At 37.7% G+C, this 20,302-nt stretch overlaps 1 protein-coding gene across 6 annotated transcripts in view; it reads right to left on the bottom strand.

Moving 5' to 3' along the window:
* MAP3K5 (mitogen-activated protein kinase kinase kinase 5) overlaps nucleotides 1–20,302 on the bottom strand; it is a 242,259-nt gene that overhangs the window by 155,199 nt on the left and 66,758 nt on the right. For all 6 annotated transcript variants that reach the window (XM_077999454.1, XM_077999452.1, XM_077999455.1 and 3 more), the window contains one exon: nucleotides 9,273–9,412. In XM_077999454.1, coding sequence (XP_077855580.1) covers nucleotides 9,273–9,395 — 123 coding nt within the window. In that variant the 5' untranslated portion in view covers nucleotides 9,396–9,412. The remainder of the gene's footprint in view (nucleotides 1–9,272; nucleotides 9,413–20,302) is intronic.

Raw genomic sequence — 20,302 nt, forward strand, 5'->3', positions numbered from 1 at the left:
CCATCTTCTTAACTCATTTCAATGTGTCAAAAAAGCAAAACAAGGAACTATCAGATGGGCTGTGTGGGCCTACTGGGCCTTGCTGAGAAGGAGAAACACTCCCTTTACCCTTTCTGCACGCTGCTAAAACAAGCTGAGCAGACCTGAGGAGAGTAATCCAACACAAGTGTCATAGAGCCGTGACACAGAGGCTTTAAAGATAGATAGGAAACAAAGCACTTTTGTGTTTACATGTTATGCCTACATAAGCTCAAGCTTTAAAAGAAAAAAATCTCAATAATCTTAAAAAAAAAAAACACCAAGAAAATCATCTTTTTGCAAAACATATGAAATCTGTGGACAGACTGAGAGAGACAAGTACCAGATGACAAGTCAAAGAATATGGGGCTTATCCTTGCCCTGACACTAGCTGTGTGTGTTCCTGAAACAAGTCATCGCATGTCTCTGGACTTATTTCTCTTCTGTAAAGAAAATATCTTCTGGCCAGGAGGGGTGGCTCATGCCTATAATCACAGCACTTTGGGAGGCACAGGCAGGCAGATCACTGGAGCCCAGGAGTTTGAGACCAGCCTAGGTAGGAAACATGGCAAAACCACATCTCTACAAAAAATACAAAAATTAGCCAGGTGTAGCAGCACATGCCTGTATACCCAGCTACTCAGGAGATCAAGGTGGGAGGATTGCTTGAACCTGGGAGGTGGAGGTTGCACTGAGCCAAAATGGCACCACTGCACCCCAGGTTGGGTGACAAAGTCAGACCTTCTCTCAAAAAAAAAAAAAAAAAAAGAAAGAAAAAGAAAATACCTTCTATCTTTCCAATCCAAATAATATCTAACTTGTCTGTCTCATTGGGTTCTATGCAAAGGCCAAATGGAGTAAGTTAACGAAACTATTTGCAGTACTTTAAAGCCATTTATAGGAGGAGGTATTAATAAACCAAAGCAAACAACTCCAACTCAATTCCTGCACTGCCAGGTCTAGAGACCTTTCACACCTATGTTATTCATGACAGGGGTTAAGAACACATCCTTCTCTTGAATATGAATACCTATCAATTAAAACAACTAGTATCAAAAATCAGGTTAAATTATACCAAAGTTGGAAACTAATCCTAAAAGGAATTCTAGCCTCTCTTCTTTCCCTATTAAATTCTTTTCATATTTAAATAAGTATATCTTGGTGGAAGAACTCTGCCGTAAGTAGATATCTGTCTCTAAACTGGGCTGGAATGCTGAAAAATGACACTTTATATATAAAGCATTTAACAGAGCTTTTTTTTTTTTTTTTTTTTTAGAAACATGGTCTCACTCTGTCACTCTATCACCACCCAGGCTGGAGTACAGTCATGTGATCTCAGCTCACTGCAACCTCAACCTCCCCAGGCTCAGCCAATTCTCCTACCTCAGCCTCCCAAGTAGCTGGGACTACAGGCACACACCACCATGCCCAGCTAAGTTTTGTAATTTTTGTAGAAACTGTGTCTCACTATGCTGACCAGGCTGGTCTTGAACTCCTGGGCTTAGGTGATCCTCCTGCCTCACATTCCCAAAGTGCTGGGATTACAGGCATGAGTCACTGTGCCCGGCCTAACAGAGCTTCTTAACACAAACTTCACTTTATACTGTGTTGCTATTATAATCAACTTCTTCTTCTTTTTAACCAGCTGTTTCTTTCAGCAACATCTAATTGGGCCATAATATTCAAGTTCATGTATTACTTTTCTTTTTAACTGTATTGTTAAAGTTGGAAGCATAATGAATTTTTCTACAGTAAATCATACTTTGCACATTGATACGGTTTGGCTGTGTCCCCACCCAAATCTCATCTTGAATTGTAGCTCCCATGATTCCCACATGTTGTGGGAGGGACCTGGTGGGAGATAATTGAATTACGGGGCAGTTTCCCTCATACTGTTCTCGTGGTAGTGAAGAAGTCTCACAAAGTCTGATGATTTGATAAGGGGTTCCCCCTTCCACTTCTCTCTCATTCTACCTTGTCTGCTGTCATGTAAGATGTGCCTGTCACCTTCTGCCATGATTGTGAGGCTGCCCCAGCCACACAGAACTGTGAGTCCCTTACACCTCTTTTTCTTTATAAATTACCCAGTCTCAGGTACGTCTTTATCAGCAGCATGAAAATGGACTAATAGACACACATATTTCAGCAATAGTTTCAAAGATATATTCTAAAAAGGCCCAAAGAGGGTGATGGGTTACAATGCCAAAAAGATCAACTTTCACAGAAAGAGTCAATTATTTAGAATAAATGAAAAGAAAGATAATTCAGCAAGGCTTGCCCCACTCCTTCCTCTGTGCACAGAGGTAGTCCTTCTTGGTCTTTACGGGTATTCAAAGTCACAGGCCTATGACCAGAGTCACTACAAATGAGACAAATAGCTGGTGCCTACCCAGTCATATATGGTATTGTGCATCGCCTCTTGGACAAAATGGTAATAAGAGATTCAAAACAGTGGGCAAGGAGTGAGGGTGGTTAAAGAGGAATCAGGAAGGAGAAAGCAAGGGCATATTTTACCCAGTCTATACATAATTCCTTAGAAGGTACACTATTGCTAATTGACATCCAAGAAAGCTGAATTCTCCAGTCTTGAGTCCTTTCAATAACCTCAGGGATTCTACAATTAGGAAGTCAACTCCTGCTAAATAAATCATTCATCTAGCTTGTCAATTCAAGATCTTCAGAGAAAACCTCCATAAAGCAATGTTACACAAATGGCTTATCTGCTTCTCCCCACAAATTACCTCTTTCTTTCCCCAATTTGAGATGGAATGATTATAGCTTAAAAGAAAGTTAGATCATTTCTGAATAAATAAAATAAAGGAACAAGATTGTTTCTACCAAATGATAAGAAGTGTATGGGATGGCAACATTGAACCAGGAAGAGTACAGAGTCCCAGCATTTTAAAATCAATAGCTGGTCATAAAGTAAGCTAGAAACTTCAGGGATGTCCAGAGGCAGCACTATTAAAAAGGGGCAGGGCCAGTGTTCCCGGTTCACAAATTGTGAGACCACTTTATAGGATCATATTTTACAACAATGTTTTTAAAACACATTATTGAATGTGTACTTTGTACCACTAACAAGTTGATAATTTTTAAAATGCTGAAAAGAATCCAGCCAAAAATTCTTTGTTAAACTAAAAGAGTCCTAAACCTTTGAAAAATAAAAATTTTAATTTCATGCACAACTCAAGCTAAAACCAAATTCACCTTATTTACTTTGATAAGGGAGGCAAAACTTTAACAAAAGGAAGTACTGTTTTTTGTTTATAAAAACAAAAAAAGAGATACATGTTTTTATGGATTTAAGAACACTCTGGAATCCGAGTAGATTCTCCAAATACAGGTAAGAATTCAATTCAAGTGTGAGGTATTTGTAATAACTTACCAGATGTCCTCACCAATGTACAAACCAGTATAATCATCAAAATTTACACATGGACACCACTGTTATTTTCAAAACTATAACCATTTGCTTCAAATGGATATGAATGAGTGCCAGAAAGACAAGACTCCGTGTTTAAGTTCTAAAGGAGATTGGGGCCCTCAGTGCCTGCAGATAAAAGATCATGGGTCTAGGTGCCATGGAACTGCTTGAATGAGCAGTAGTTTTCAACGTTCATTTACGTTGTACCATGTGTCAAAATTTCCTTCCTTTTTAAGATTGAATAATATTCCATCTATGTACATACCACATGTTGTTTAGCCAATGATCTGTTGATAAACATGTGGGCTGCTTCCACCTTTTGGCTACTAAGAATAATGCTACCATGAACATGGGTATACAAATACCTCTTCAAGATCCTGCTTTCAATTCTTTTGGGTGTATATCCAGAAGTGGAATTGCTAGATCATGTGGTAATTTTATTTTCAATGTTTTGGGGAGCTGCCATATTATTAACATTTGCTGATTTTTAAGGGCTAATTTAGTGAAGTGTTACAAATTTTGGTTTGTGCACCTAAGATTTCATGCTAGTCAGATCCCGATCTAGAAAATAATAGATGCACTGAGGCAGAGTAAGTGTTTCAAGCATCACATATGTGTGTTCTGTATTCAGTGAGATAGTGAAGAAGGAAGCATGTAGACAGGTTGCCACAGAGAAGACTGTCTATTAATGAAAATCCCATCCATAAAGTAACTTTTCAGCCAATAGTTAAAGATAAAAATACAACTAAATCTTTTGAACAAGAAATAATCTAATATAATCATTATGTTTCAACACAAACTGCATCGCCACTAACTGATCTGCCTACCAATCTATCAGGAAACATGGAAACATCTCATTTAATGGATAAAATGAGAATAAAGTCTGTTGGAGTGCAGAAAGGGAAATATCCAAATATCTGAAGCTTTCTAACCACAGCCAGAACATAGAAAAAAGACACTAAAAATATTTTGGGATTCCAGTGTCCAAAACGCATATACGTTATCCTGATGGATACAAAAAAAATAAAAGAATATAGCAATCTATTCCTTTTTTAAAAAAAGGTTAATTATTAAATATTTCAAGTATATAAAAAGTATAAAAATTAGCACTCATGGTCTACCACCTAGATTTAGAAATATAACATCACAGATATAGTTGAAGACTCTCATACTCCCTTCTCAATTTTATTCCATTCCTATCTCCTAAGAGGTAACTATTCTGAATGCTGCTTATAATTCCCATACACATGTCTATCCTTTTTTAACACAAGTGTGTATAAAAACATCCTCTTGCACATGATATTTTATATAGATGGTATGATACTGTACACAAGTAATTTGTTTTTTCCCCCAACACTGTTGTTTTGAGATATATTTATATTGATGTCTAAAGCACTAGCTGATTTGTTTTAAGTGCTCTATAATATTCCATTAAATAATTATAGCTGGCTGGGCACGGTGGTTCACACCTGTAATCCCAGCACTTTGAGAGGCCAACACGGGTGGATTGCTTGAGATCAGGAGTTCGAGACCAGCCTGGCCAACACGGTGAAACCCCATTTCTACTGAAATATAAAAATCAGCTGGGCGTGGTGGCGGGAGCCTGTAATCTCAGCTACTATGGAGGCTGAGGCAGGAGAATTGCTTGAACCCAGGAGGCAGAGGTTGCAGTGTGCCAAGATAGCATGACTGCACTCCAGCCTGAGCAAAAGAACAAGACAGTCTCAAAAAAAAAAAAAAAAAAAAAAAAGATTACAGCTGAAGGTATCTATTAATTCTCCATTTCTTTGGGAGGAGGAGTTATATAAACATGTTAACATAAACATTCTTGATTATATCTCCTTATGCATGCAAGAGATTTTTTTTTACAGTATACATTTAGGGTCAGAATGACTAAGTCTTGGTGATACGCTCATTTGATATTATTAAATATCCCCAAATTACGCTTCAGAAGGTACTATCTCTCCCACCAGTAGTGCGTAGGTTTCCCACTCTCCACAACCTGGCCATCTGTAGTATAAGAGGTTTTAATTCTTGACTATCTGGCACGTGCAGGCATGTTTCATCGTTTTGTTTTGCTTTGTTTTATAGTACAATTGTTTAAAGTGAGTGGGGAATGGCCCAGAACATAGAGAAGGAGCTGAGAAAGGGAGTGGAGGAAAGGATCACAAGAAGATGAGCTGAGAGCTGGTGTTATAAAGGAATTTCTAGTGATAAGAGATGGTTCATGAAAACAATTTCCTCACTCTACACAAAACGGCTTCATTTCTCCTAAGTCATCAGAGGTGTTTAACGCATCTGCGCCACAGCTCATTGACCAGGAGCGTCCAGACTTACTCACTACTTACTGAGAGACCCCAAGTGGAAGTATGATCATTTCATAATGCATGAAATAAATCACAGAGTAATTGTTACTAGCATTTCTTATTTTAAACCAATGTAAATCTTGGCACAGATATTCTCTCAATAAACATTAGTAGGCACATGAGAAATTCTCATGAGATTTATTTAAAGAAAATTATAAAAAATAAGTGTTGTTACAATGCTAAAGAAAAGAAAAAGAATTGGCCGGGCACAGTGGCTCATGCCTGTGATCCCAGCACTTTGGGGAGCTGAGGTGAGCAGATTACTTGAGGTCAGGAGTTCGAGACCAGCCTGGCCAACATGGTGAAACCCCATCTCTACTAAAAATGTAAAAATTAGCCAGGTGTGGTGGCACATGCCTATAATCCCAGCTACTCTGGAAGCGGAGGTTGCAGTAAGCCGAGATTGCTCCATTGCACTAAAAAAAAAAAAAAAAAAAAAAAAAAAAAAAAAAAAATCAACTTCCTTCTCTCAAAGTGTAATGGTCATCTTTTCTTAAAAAAAAAAAAACCAAAATTTTTCATTCTTTAGTACTTGATAGTACTTGTGATTTAAAACAATGGATATAAAGCTTATTACAATTAAATGCCATGACTAGATTCTAAATATCCTTTCAAATGATACTTTAGACATAGATTTTTAAAGTACTTTTATAGCTCCCATTATTTTTCCAGGAGCTTAAATTAAAAAAAAATTTTTTTTTCTACGATTTCTTCCTGAGAATTTGCCGCCAAAGAGAAACTGCAGTCTTCAACAAAGAGCAACAGATTAAAATAAAACTTGTGCAGCTGTACTTTCTAGACGGCCAAAGAATCAACCTAAGTGAAACTAAACATATGACAAGAATAGCATTCTAAAACTGTCTTTGCCCTGTGAAAACAGAGGGATGCTTTGTTTTTATTTCGCTTGGCTAATCCTTATATGATATATTATTTTAAATATCTCTTGTTCTGTTTATTTCATTGCAGTTTTCCTATCTGTTGGTCAATGGCAGGAATAAGGGTTACATCTTTAACTAACTGCCCAGAAATGAATAAAACTAAAAATATATACACACACCAATTCTTTTCAGTAGCACAGGACCTGAAGAACTTTCAGGACTCAGAGGAAATTGCTAGACTGCCAAAAATGCTTCCTATCCCAGATATTTCTGTCCTCTGCAACCAGACACATGACCTACCAGGCTAGAAATAGTCTAAATAAGAAAACAGCAAAAGTTTCAGTTAATAAAAGGGAATAAAGAATAAAGAAAAAAAGACGGATGTTACCTAGGAAAACTCAGGAGGCATAGCTGATAGGTTTTTCTAAATGAATACACTCAGCAGAAATATATGATATAATTTTAACTAGAAGTAACCGACAATAATGCAATAATGCTTAGCGGTGAAGGGCAACAGGCTTTGGAGTCAGGCAGTCCTAATTCCAAATTTTCCTAGCTATATCACCTTAGGCAAATGATTGAATTTCTTTGGGCTTCAGTTTGTGATATTAAAAAAATGCTAATAGAATATACACCTCACAGAGCTCTTTTAAGAATTATTATTATTATTTTTCTTTGTTTTGGGATTTTTTTGAGACAGGGTCTTGCTCTGTTGCCCAGGCTGGAGTGCAGTGGTGTGATCTCAGCTTACTGCAACCTCTGCCTCCTGGTTCAAGGGGTTCTCATGCCTCCCAAGTAGCTGGGATTACAGGCAAGTGCTGCCACATCTGGCTAGGCATGTGCTGCCACACCTTTTCCTAGGGAAGTATTTAAAAATAAGTGTTGTTACAATAAAGAATTTAAGAATACTTCCCTAGGAAAGAATGGGCACAAAATTAAATCACCAGATACTAGTAGGAGCAAGAGCAAAAAAATGTAGAGAGTAAAAAATCTCCAACATAATAGTGCCTGCTTAAATAAACTTAATCTGTCTAGGTGTGGTGGCTTACACCTGTAATCCCAACTCTTTAGGAGGCCAAGGTGGGAGAATCACTTGAACCCAGGAGTTCAAGACCAGCCTGGGCAACATGGCAAAACCCTATCTCTGCAAAAAAAGAGAAAAATTAGCTAGGTGAGGTAGCATGCGCCTGTAGTCCCAGCTACTCAGGAGGCTGAGGAGGGAGGATCACATGAACGCAGGAGGTCATGGTTGCAGTGAGCGGTGATCACAACACTGCATTCCAGCCTGGGTGACAGAGTGAGACCCTAAATAAATAAATACATACATAAACTTAATCCAAAGAAAAATGAAAAGAGCTAAATCAAATAATCTAATTCCTTCATCAAATGCTAATATGTGTTACAAATAGCAGCAAATCAAAATGTCTAATTAAAAATGAGTTACAACATTTTATGATGTATTTATTAAAGAGGTAAATCTGGAGGAAAATTAAGGAGGGGCTTAAGGATTGCTCCAGGTCAAGGATTGCTCTAGGACAAAAAACAGACTTAGGACAATAGGGGCAAATCTCTTAGAACTGTTTCAGAGTATTCTGGAAAGGGATATGCCTGTCGATCACCAGCACAATGCCTGGCATGTAGTAGGTACGTTTGCTCAATGAAGTTCTGCAGATTTCTCAAAGAAAGTCACACATGCTTTAAATACGCAGAATTCAAAATGCTATTGACATTTTTTTGCATGAAATATGGGTTAGAGATACTCATAGAACAATTGCTAAGTCATTAGTAATATGGTTCAGGATTCTAGAGCTCAATGTCGCAAGGTTGGCTCAGATTTGGGAACTGGAAGACAGAGCTGAGAAAAAGCCACATGAAGCTAGCTGGAAGTTTCACAAAAGAAATGGATGATGGCAAGCACAGCATGCGTTTCACTGAACTGTGGGATGCTTTTCAAAGAATCATACAGTGTAAAATCACTTGGCCTTGCAAAAAGCATTTTAGGCAAATTTTTTTGGACGGAGGAAATGCCTTTATAGCAGTAAGTTCCTATTACTGGAGAGAATGACATTAAGACAGGTTGAATTTTGTAGACAAACACAGTAAGTTTCTCTTCCTTTTCTTCCATCTTAGTTTAAATCACACCCTAGTGAAAGAGGATGCCAACTATTTTGGTATACTCAGAGAGAATTTCTCAGAGCACTTTCAAGGAGGAAGTGTACTTTTAGTTAGGAGACCGGTGGGCACCAGGAAGCTCCCAAAAGTGACAGAGCATGAAGGTTTAACCATACCTTATGCAATCTCCCTTCTCCACGTCTGTGCTGATGACTTCCTATTAACACAGTCTCCTCCGTTACAACCATAAGTGAAACTCAGAACTCAATGTGAACTTTTTTCCTACTCATGTCATCAAGTTTCTACAGTGAATTCTCAATAAACCTCCCAATTTGACTAGTAATTGGTGCATACTGACCACACATATAAACGCCTTTCACAAATAAAAGCTACTCAAAATGTTTGGATGACAAACCAGTATCCCTGAAATGCTGATGCTAAAATGAAACATTCAGTAAACAAGGGAGGTACCTTCAGCGACTGCAGAGAGTCCGAGTTAGTATCACAGTAGAGGATGATGTTGTTGGCCATGCTGAAACTTTCTCTCACCCCAAGGTGGTAAAACAAGGACGGTTGCCGGAAGGCATCGCTCATCTCCACCACCGCAATATCTGCAAACAGAAAACAAAGTCCCCCAAAGGATGACACCCAAATAATGCCCAATCAGCACATTTTGGTTTTAATTATCTTAGTACTCAAAAGAGGAAATAAGGAAATGATAGGGATTTTCCCTCTTCATTTATCACTGAATTTTTAATTTGCAGCTCTACCTGGAAGCGGTTTTATAAAATGTAACAAGCCTCCTTTTTCTGTTTTTAAGAGACAAGGTCTTGCTCTGTCACCCAGACTGGAGTGCAGTGGCACGATCGTGGCTCACTGAAGCCTTGAACTCCTAGGCTCAAATGATCCTCCCACCTCAGCCCCCTAGTAACTGGGACTACAGGCATGAGGCATCATGCCCAGCTAGTTAAAAAAATTTTTTTAGAGACAGGGTCTTACTATGTTTCCCAGGTGGAAATCAAACTCCTGGCCTCAAATAATCCTCCTGCCTCGGCTTTCCAAAATGCTGGGATTACAGGTGTGAGCCAACACGCTTGGCCCAAACCTGCATTTTTTTTAAAGAAGAAGGAGATCACATGATTACTGGAAACTGAAGAGAATTTGTGATAGTGGGAAGCAGGGGCTACTGCTCTCTCATAAATTTCAACATTAAAACAAGTTAATTAAGGTTTCAAATAAGAAAATTTTTTTTAAAAAAAGCAGATTCATAAAAAATAGCAGTAACACATGTAAAATGAGACTTAAATAAATAAATAGGTAAGCTTATTAGTTAATCCAGAATTGGGTTTTAGAGTTAAATAACTAATATCTAGTAAGTCCCTGGTAAGTATAATCAAGAAAAAAAGAGAGAAAAAAGGTATAGAAAATATAACTAAGGGGAATATAACCACAGATGCAAATCCATCCAAGGCTCAAAGATGACCAGTAACAAGGTAGTAGAAATTTGATATCAAAAATTGACAATGTCACAAAAATGAAATTTAGATTAGTCTAAAACTCCTTTATGGCTATAAACAAAAATATGAAAGAAAAACTAACAAAATGTATCAAGTGTTATAAGACCAAGATCGTGAGTTTAAAATTTATTTGGGGGATGCAAGGATAGCTCAATGGAAAAAAGTCATCAGCATCTCGAATATGTTCCAAGTGCATTAATTAAAATTCTCAATCCATTTATCATTAAAAATAATTGCTGAGCTGGGCATAGTGGCACACACCTGTAATCTCAGCTACTCAGGAGGCTGAGGTGAGAATACCACCTGAGGCCAGGAGTTTGAGGCCAGCCTGGGCAACACAGCAAGACCTCTAGCTCTAAGAAGAATAAAATTTTAAAATTAAAAAATAACTGCAAATTAAAAATATAAGGGCATTTCCATAACATAGAGAATAATACACATTTCATAACAACTTCCAACTTTGTGCATTTAGGTATTCTCATGAAAATCAGAAACAAAGGCTGTCAGCTATTGCCACTACTTATTATATAATGGCTTTTTGAAAAATCCCAGCCACTGCAATAAGATTTCTAGAAAGTAAGAAGATATAATTCTAGAAAATAAAATACACAATTATCTCTATTTGCAGATGTTGTGGATGTCAACCAAATACCCCAACAGACTTAGCTGAATAGCTATTAGAAGTAATAATACAATTTAGTAAGGCATCAAGATGGAAAACTATTATGAAAACAAAGAGCTTCCTTTGTAATTGCAATAAACATTTCGGAAATATAAAACAGAAGCCATTCATAATTACGACGAAAATGTTAATATATAACAAATTTAAAAGGAGATAATTTGTTAAAAATATATGTAATATTTGAGAGATGAAAGGTTAATATCTTTATAAATCATCTCTTATGATCAATTTAAAATAACTCAGCAATGATAAAAACATTACGTTAGACAATCACACTATAGACATCAGCAAGCAAATTCACAGAAATTTAAAATGGTAAATAAACATATGAGAAATTATTCTTCATCTTGCTTCTAATAAATGCACATTAAACCAACTATAAAATGCCAATGTTTTGCCTAAGTGAGCAAAGTAAAGAAGTCAATGAAAATGCAGAGAAATGACACTCTTTTATGCTGTGGGAAGTGTAAACTTTCTTCTTTCTTTTTTTCCTTTTTCTTTTTTCTTAAAGGCAGACAGTTCTCAGTTTGTTGCCCAGACTAGAGTGCAGTGACAAAATCATAGCTCACTGTATATATGCACAGCCTCAAAATCCTGGGCTCAAGCGATCCTTCGGCCTCAGCTTCCTGAGTAGCTGGGACTACAGGTGTGTGCCACCATGCCTGGCTAATTTTTAAAACTTTTTCGTAAACACAGGTGTCACTATGCTGCACAGGCTGGTCTCAAACTCCTGACCTCAAGCAATCCTTCTGCCTCAGCCACCTAAAGTGCTGGGATTAGACGCATGAGCCACCACACCCCAGCCAAGTGTAAACTTTCTAGGAGGCTTAAATCCTAAAAATTATGTACACTCTGACCCAATAATTCCATTCCTTGGAATTTACTCTGAGAAGATTATTATAAATGTGAAAATAGATTTACCTGTCTGTCCATTGAAAAATTATTTTTTATGATAAAATGATGGAAAATATCTAAATACCTATCAGTAAGAAAATGGTTATATATGTATGTGTGTATGTGTATATATGTAATCATGAGATATATATATGTATATCATAATTTCAAATAATGGAATTTCATGTAACCAAAGAAAAAGAAAAATGTAGAAGAATACTCAGCAACAGGGGATAAATTCAAACTATATTAAGTAAAAATAAAAAGTAAAATATAATATACATACTGCCATGTATAGCATATACATTAAAAATACAATGTATACATTATAGTGAGTGCATTATGATGTTTACATTCTATGTACATATCCATGTGCATAAAAAATACCTGAAAAGTTGTACACCAACTTTTGTTGGTAATAGCTGTGTTATAGGGATTATGGATTATTTTATTTTTCTATATTATACCTTCTATATTTCCCACAATTTCTATTATGAACATTGATTACTTTCACAATTTAGGAACCTATCAAAATATAAAATGAACAACATTCAAGACCTGTGTGACAGAATATAAAACCAAAGTGCAGCACATAAAAATACCGCAGACGCTTGAGAAGCTGTTTGGTGCAGAGTCCATCTTGTCTAATGGGCATGAAATTAGCATTAAACTTTGGTGAATGAGAAATCAATCAGATGAAACTGAGGTAAAAGACACAGAAGAAGTTTATGAAATGGGAAGACAGGTCAAAGGAGCTTCAGAAGGTTTTTTCCCCCCTCGAGGCTAAAAATGACTTAAGGACTCTTTAATACAAATAAAGAGTTTTCTTTTGGGGTCCTTAACGTTTCTGCATCAAAAATCAACACATGACAAAAGTGAGTCACTGCATCCTACCCACACAGCCCAGCTGCCTCCTGCACCCACACGGCTTCCTCCTCCCACAGGTGCCAGCCACTCAGCAGTCAATCACATTGCTTTAAAATCAAGAAGCAGCGTTATGTGGGACTGGAAGAAACCAAATAAAACACTTACTGATGAAAAATAAGAGACATGCAAAGAAAAATACTAGCTAAGTTAAAGTAATGAAAGGAGGGGATAAATTTTTCCGGAGAACTGACATGTGGAATTAGATGCTAAAATGAAATAAAAACACTGCAGAAAGTTTTCAGATTAAGAGAGAAACTAGATTTTTTTTTTTTTTTTGAGATGGAGTCTCACTCTGTCTCCCAGGCTGGAGTACAGTGGCACGATCTCAGCTCACTGCAACCTCCACCTCCCGGGTTCAAGTGATTCTCCTACCTTAGCCTCCCAAGTAGCTGGGATTACAGGTGTGCACCTGCTAATCCATCCAGCTAATTTTTGTATTTTTAGTAGAGACAGGGTTTCGCCATGTTGGCCAGGCTGGTCTTGAACTCCTGACCTCAGGTAATCTGCCCGCCTCAGCCTCCCAAAGTGCTGGGATAACAAGCATGAGCCACTGTGCCCAGCCTAGATATTTAAAATAAATGGTGCAAGCAAAGTAAGGTATATTTATTACCTCTGAACACCTAAGCAGGAACAGATCCATTTCTGGATGCTATAAAGAATACTGAAAGGTGCTTACTGGTATAATTTTAAAATACAGTAATACGGTATAGTAACTTAGAAAAAGGCTGGCTTTTTTCTATTTCAAATTCAAATAAGTGACTTGCTCTAAGACATTTCTATTCTTTTCTAAATTTACTTTTTAATTGTCATACAGCAAACTTCATTCTCTTTGTCTCTGATGTACAGTCTAATGGGTTGTGAAAAATGCATATATACCGGCATAGTCATGATACAAAATGGATCCTTCACTCCCAAAATCTCTGTCATGCTCTCCTTTTGAGGTTAGTCTTCCCCGCACCCCAAATCCCAGCCCCTGGCAACCACTGATCTATTTATTGTTCCGAAAATTTTACCTTTCCCAGATTGTCATATAAATGGAACCATACAGTATGTAGCCTTTTGGGTTTGACTTCTTTGACTTAGCAAAATGCATGTGAGATTCATGCACAGATGTCCACCCACAGGTTTGAGGACATTTGGGTTGTCTCCAGGTTGGGCAATTTTGAACAAAGTTGCTATTCATATACAAGTCTTTATATAGACATATGCTTTCATTTGTCTTGAGTAAAGACCTAAGAGTAGGATTACTGGGTCATAGGTAAGGGTATGTTTACCTTAATAAGAATATGCCAAGGTCTCCCAAAGTGACTGAAACATTTTGCATTCCCACCAGAAAAGCATGAGGAGCATCTCAACTGTCCAACATCTTTGTGAGCACTTGGTACTGTCAGTTTTTCTTCTAAAGCCAGTCTAATAGGTATGTAATGGTATCTCGTTATGGTTTTAATTTGTATTTCCCTAATGACTAATGAGGTTCAGCATCTTTTCATGTGCTTATTTGCTATCTGTATATCTTATTTGGTTAAGTACTCAATGCTTTTGCCCATTAAAAATTATTGTTGAGTTTGTTTTCTTACTGTTGAGGTTTGAATGTTCTTTGTATTTTCTGAATATTGTTCCTCTGTCAGATATGCAATTTGCAGATACTGTCAGATTATGACTTGTCTTTTCATTCTCTTAAGTGTGTCTTTACAAGATAAGAGTATTTAAATATAATTAAGTCCAGTTCATCCACTTTTTCTTTAATGGATTGTGCTTCTGGTGTGGTATTGAAAAAAAATATTTGCATAACCCAAGGTCACAAAAGTTTTCTTTTATGGGTTCTTCTAGAAGTTTTATAGCTTTACATTAAATTTAAGTCTATGAACCATTTAGAGTTGATTTTTGTATATGGTGTGAGGCATGGGTCAAGGTTCATATTTGTTGTAAAGACTGTCCTTTCTCCATTGAATTGCCTCTGCATTTTCAGCATTAACTTGCTATACTTTGGTGGGTTTATTTCTGGATTCTCTATTTCATGAAATCTATGTGTTTATCCTTTGTCAATACAACACTGTTTTGACTGCTGGAGCTTTACGGTAGCTACTGAAATCAGGTAGGTCAACTCTATTCGGTTTTCAAATATGTTTTGGCTGTTGTAGTTGTTCTCTTTGCTTTCCTGTGTAAATTTGAGAATCAGCTGGCTGTTGATATCTATCAACTGATAGCTACAAAAAAATCCTGGGATTTTGATTGTAATTGTGTTGCATCTAAAAAATCACTTTAGAGAGAAATGACATCTTAACAACACTGAGTCTTTCAATCCATGAATATAGAATATCTCACCTGTAATCTCAACATTTTGGGAGGCCGAAGCAGGCAAATCACTTGAGGCCAGGAGTTCAAGACCAGCCTGGCCAACGTGGTGAAACCCTGTCTCTACTAAAAATACAAAAATTAGCCAGGTGTGGTGGCACATGCCTATAATCCCAGCTACTTGGGAGGCTGAGGCACAAGCATCACTTGAATCTTGGAGGCAGAGGCTGCAGTGAGCCAAGATCACATGACTGCACTGCAGCGTGGGTGACAGAGCAACACTCTGACTCAAAAAAAAAAAAAAAAAAGAATATGGAATATCTCTCCACTTACTTAGGTCGCCATTGATTTTTTTTTCACTAGTATTTCATAATTTTAAACATGTAGATCCTGCACATAGTTTGTTAAATTTATACCTAAATGTTTTCTTTTTTTGGTGCTATTATAGATGGTACTGTTTTTAAAATTTTCAAATCATAATTGCTCATTGCTAATATATAAAAATACAATAATTTTTGTAGATTGATCTTGCATCCTGAAATTTAACTGAACTCAGTTATAAGTTCCAGAAGCTTTTTTCATATATATTATTTTATATGTATTATTTTACATAGACAGTCATGTAATCTGCAACTAAAAGTGACTTTACGTTTTCCTTTCCAATTTGTATGCCTTTTGTTTTTTGTTTGTTTTTGCCTTGTTATACTCGCTAGGACTTCCAGTAACACATCACTGTTTAAACGGTAATATTTCATTACCTAACTAAAGAACATATTCTCTGTGGCTACTTCCTGACTCTGCTGGGTACGTTCTCAAAAGTAGTAAAATAAACAGGTGAAAATTATCTTCCTTGTGAAATGATCCTAAGACATATTAAAAACACAAATGAAGATGTAATTATAATAAATTAAACAAATGCCTGATACTCCAGAATTCCTGAGCCCCATTTATAGGAGGAACAGTTTATCCATTTCATTTTATAAACATATATTCAGTAGTCACTATGTGTCAGGCACTATATGCTTTTCAAATATTAACTCAATCTTCCTAATACCCCTTTGTGATGGGTAGTATTATTTCAGGACACTGAAGCAGAGAATGTACCTGTCAAAGATCAGCTAGAAAGTGTTGCCACTGGAATTCAAACCCAAGCAATCCAGCTCTAGAGTCCAAGCTCTTTTAACTCTTCACTTACTCACATCCTAAACTTACAGGAGACAGAAATTCACAAGTTCAGAACATAAGTGAGATGTGAAAATAGATTTGGGGATCAAATCATACCAGTCTTATTGTGTATTTTATGAGTAAATGCACTTAATAATTATCTAATTGAGTTGTAATAATACTGTAAGTAAAACTGCCACATTTAGAAATTTAAGAAAGTTAGTCATTTAAAAGTATAGACAAAGACACAAAAATCTCCTACATTTTTACCTAAGGTGTAATTTGCCTCCCTGTTCCGATTGAGTTAATGTTAAATGGAGGATAACATGAGGTTTACCAGGGGTTTATTAAAGCATAATAAAATTTTTAGGGTAATAACATTAAACCATTAAGCTTAATTGCATTTTGGTTGTCAAATGGCAGTGGCTGGTAGTCTGTGGGGTTTTTAAATTGAATTTTTCCTTCATAATAGGGTATCTGTTAGTTAAATATCTCACATGAGTTGCTGCTGCTTGTGAAGAGTTGAGTTGAGTTGAAGGAAGATGTTAATTGGCATTTGCTGAAATTTAACCTAAAAGTCATGTCCTGGTAGAGTTTCCTAAAGACTCCAAGTCACTTTTCTAAAGTTTGGCAAGTAGATAACATTGGGAAACTGCAAAAGTCCTGTTATACAGCTAGGATGGTTGCAATTTTCAAGAAGGCCATAAGAATCATCTATTGTTGTAGCCTTGAATTGGTCACGGTTTGGCAATCCCTACTATAAATGACTACTCTTTCAGCTTCATCAGCCTGCTTTTAATTTCTTGTGTGTTATTTGGTTAATTATACCATGTAAAATGATGCAAATTTATATCAACAGTATATTCTGGCCCATAATTTCCTCATCACTAAACTCCAATAAATGTATGCATGGTGATTCAAACATGAATCATTCTTATATTGCTAAAGCAAATTATACCTAACCTCTCCAACCCAGCCCTAATTTTCTTATTTGGTGACACTGTATTACACTGAAGTGTTTTGCTGGCTTTTTGTTGTTGTTGTTAATCCACTAAGTGAGGCCTGGTAGGGAGGTAATCAGAGGGATATTTTTCACTTTTAGAGGTTGGCCTTAAAAAGAGTTGAGAGCCACTACACTTACAAAAGGAAAGGGAAGAGAGGAAAAGAGAGAAACCTAGTGGGGAGGGAGGGCAGAAGAGAAAAAGAGAAGAGGAAGAGGGAGGAAGAGGGAGGAAGAGTGAAACAGAGACAGAGGAGGGTGCAAAACGAAGATAGGTGTTATAATAACTAAAGACCCCTTACCCAGGCAATAGCTGCAAGAGCTCAGCTTTAGAGAATGTGAAGGCGGAGAAAGCACACATCCTTCGGAGGTGACCAGACCAGAAGGTCACGATCTAGAGCCACGGCTCTCTGCCAGGAGGACACCCAGCCTCAGTAAACCACTCCACGGAGCTGAAGAGCTGGAAAGGAAACACTCCCATCTCCAGAAGAGTAATGAGCATGTAAATAACAGACAAGCTGTTCTTTGACTTTCAGAGTTTGAATCCCAGTTACGTTTCTGGACGGATGACGTCAGACAATACCTCAAACTCCCTGAGCTGTGGTTTCTTCAAGTATAAATTGGGAATAACAACACAGGTATTGACTGCACAAAACTGTTGTAAGGATTACATGTGTGCTAGGCACAGTAAACTCACCATGAATGGTAATCACATGGAGCCAGGACAAGAAATGCCCAGAGGAGACCCTTTGAGCAAGGAATCATTAAAATGTGATTGAAGATAATGCTATTATACAATTCAACACCTCCTGATAAAGCCTTATATGAGTAATTTCTCATAGAAATGATGTTGAAGGCAAACTTTTGAAAACATAGAAAACCAACATAAAGAATTTTGACTTGATCCTATAATCAATGGATGGATCCATCCATGTCCATGGGTTTTGAGAAGATGTATGTCATGATCTAAGCTTTGCTGTGGAAAGATAAAACTAGAATTTGTAGATGGATAATAGACTACACAGACTGGGGGCTGGGGATCGTGTGGGAGTCATCCGAGAGAGTACGTCCCTCGACTATCACAGACAACATGTGGGGAAACCCAACAGCCTTCAGGGACTTGGTGTTTACAGGCAAAGAAAGAATTAAAGATGATTCTGCTTTGAACATGCATAATTAAGGATAACGATTTGCCATTAACATAGTAAGGGAGGTTTTGTGGTATTTTCTGAGACAGGGTATCACTCTGTCATCCAGGCTAGAGTGCAGTGATGCAATCATGGCTCACTGCAGCCTCCAACTCCTAGGCTGAAGCAATCCTCCTACCTTAGCCTCCTGAGTAACTGAGAGTACAGGTACACGCCACCATACCTGGCTAATTTTTTTTTTTTTTTTTTAGAGATAAGGTCTCACTATGTTAACCAGGCTGGTCTCGAACTCCTGGGCTCAAGTGATCTACCCGCCTAGGCCTCCCAAGTGCTGGGATAACAGGCATGGGCCACCACATCTGGTCGAACTTTTTTTTTTTTTTGATAGGAGCTTGAGTTCAAATTGGAACACACTAAATTGGGGGGTGGGGAGTGAATATATTACTGATAGCAGTCCTTTTGAATCTCAGCAGAAAGATCAAAAACAGAAAGATGTAAGAATAACAGCAGGCCAGGCACAGTGACTCATGCCTGTAATCCCAGCACTTTGGGAGGCCAAGGCGGGTGGATCACGAGGTCAGGAGATCGAGACCATCCTGGGTAACACGATGAAATCCTGTCTCCACTAAAAATACAAAAAATTAGCCAGGCCTGGTGGCAGATGCCTGTAGTCCCAGCTACTCGGGAGGCTGAGGCAGGAGAATGGCGTGAACCCGGGAGGGGGTGCTTGCAGTGAGCTGAGATCGCACCACTGTACTCCAGCCTGGGCGACAGTGAGACTCCAACTCAGAAAAAAAAAAAAAAAAAAAAAAAGAGTCACAGCAATGAGTGACCACTGAAACCGTAAATGTAGATGAGGTTGTCAACTTAGAGTACAGAAAGAAATGAGGCTTCCTGGACTCAGGAATTCCCCTTCTCGTTATATACCCAATAGAAATACAGATATGTGTTCATGTAATGAATGTTCATAGCCATAGTATTTGTAAACCATTAACAGCAGAAGAAATTAAAAAGCATGCTATCTAGAGACAATGAATACTATACAGTAATGAGCATGAAAAATCTACAACCACATGTGACAACATGGATGAATCTCACAAATGCATTGTTGAGAGGAGGAATCCAGATACAGAGGACTAGGCACCGTGTGATTCTGCAATATTAAAAGTCACAACGGCGCACACCTTGGAGAGGATGGGCCATGACTAAAGAGGGCTTAAAAGGGTCTTTTGGGGTGCTGGTAAAGTTCTACTTCTCGATCTAGGTGCTGGTTACTTTGGCATGTTTGCCTTGTGAAAATTAACTCATTTCTAATCGATTATTTTGCCCAGAATGTTAAAAGAGAATTGCATTAGCTTCCTGTGCCACTGTAACAAATTATTACAGTTTGATGCCTTAAAACAGCAGAAATGTCTTCTTTCACAGTTCTAGAGGCCAGAAGTCCAAAATCAAAGTGTAGGCAGGGCCAGAGCCATGCTTCCTCCAGAGGCTCTAGAAGAGAATCAGTTCCTTGCCCCTTCAAGATTCTAAGTTTTCAGCATTCCTTGGCTTGTGATGTGTATGCATGTGGTGTCAAAATGCCCTCTGCCTCTTTTAAAAGGAACCTTAGGATGGCATTTAGGACACACCCAGATGATCCAGGATTATCTTATCTCAAGATCCTTCACTTCATCATATCTGCAAAGACCCGTTTTCCAAATAAGGTACCATGCACACCTTCCAGAGTTTTGACATAGATATTAGGGTGGCAGGGGAGATGAGGGACAAATTTTAGCTTACCACAAGGATTATAAAGAAGCTGCATGATAATGAAGGTGACTACAACAGAACAAAAGGTGCTGAATACAAGATGAAGGAATGGAGGGAAGGAGCCC

The sequence above is a fragment of the Macaca mulatta genome, chromosome 4 (assembly GCF_049350105.2).
Source record: "Macaca mulatta isolate MMU2019108-1 chromosome 4, T2T-MMU8v2.0, whole genome shotgun sequence".
Lineage (NCBI taxonomy): Eukaryota > Metazoa > Chordata > Mammalia > Primates > Cercopithecidae > Macaca > Macaca mulatta.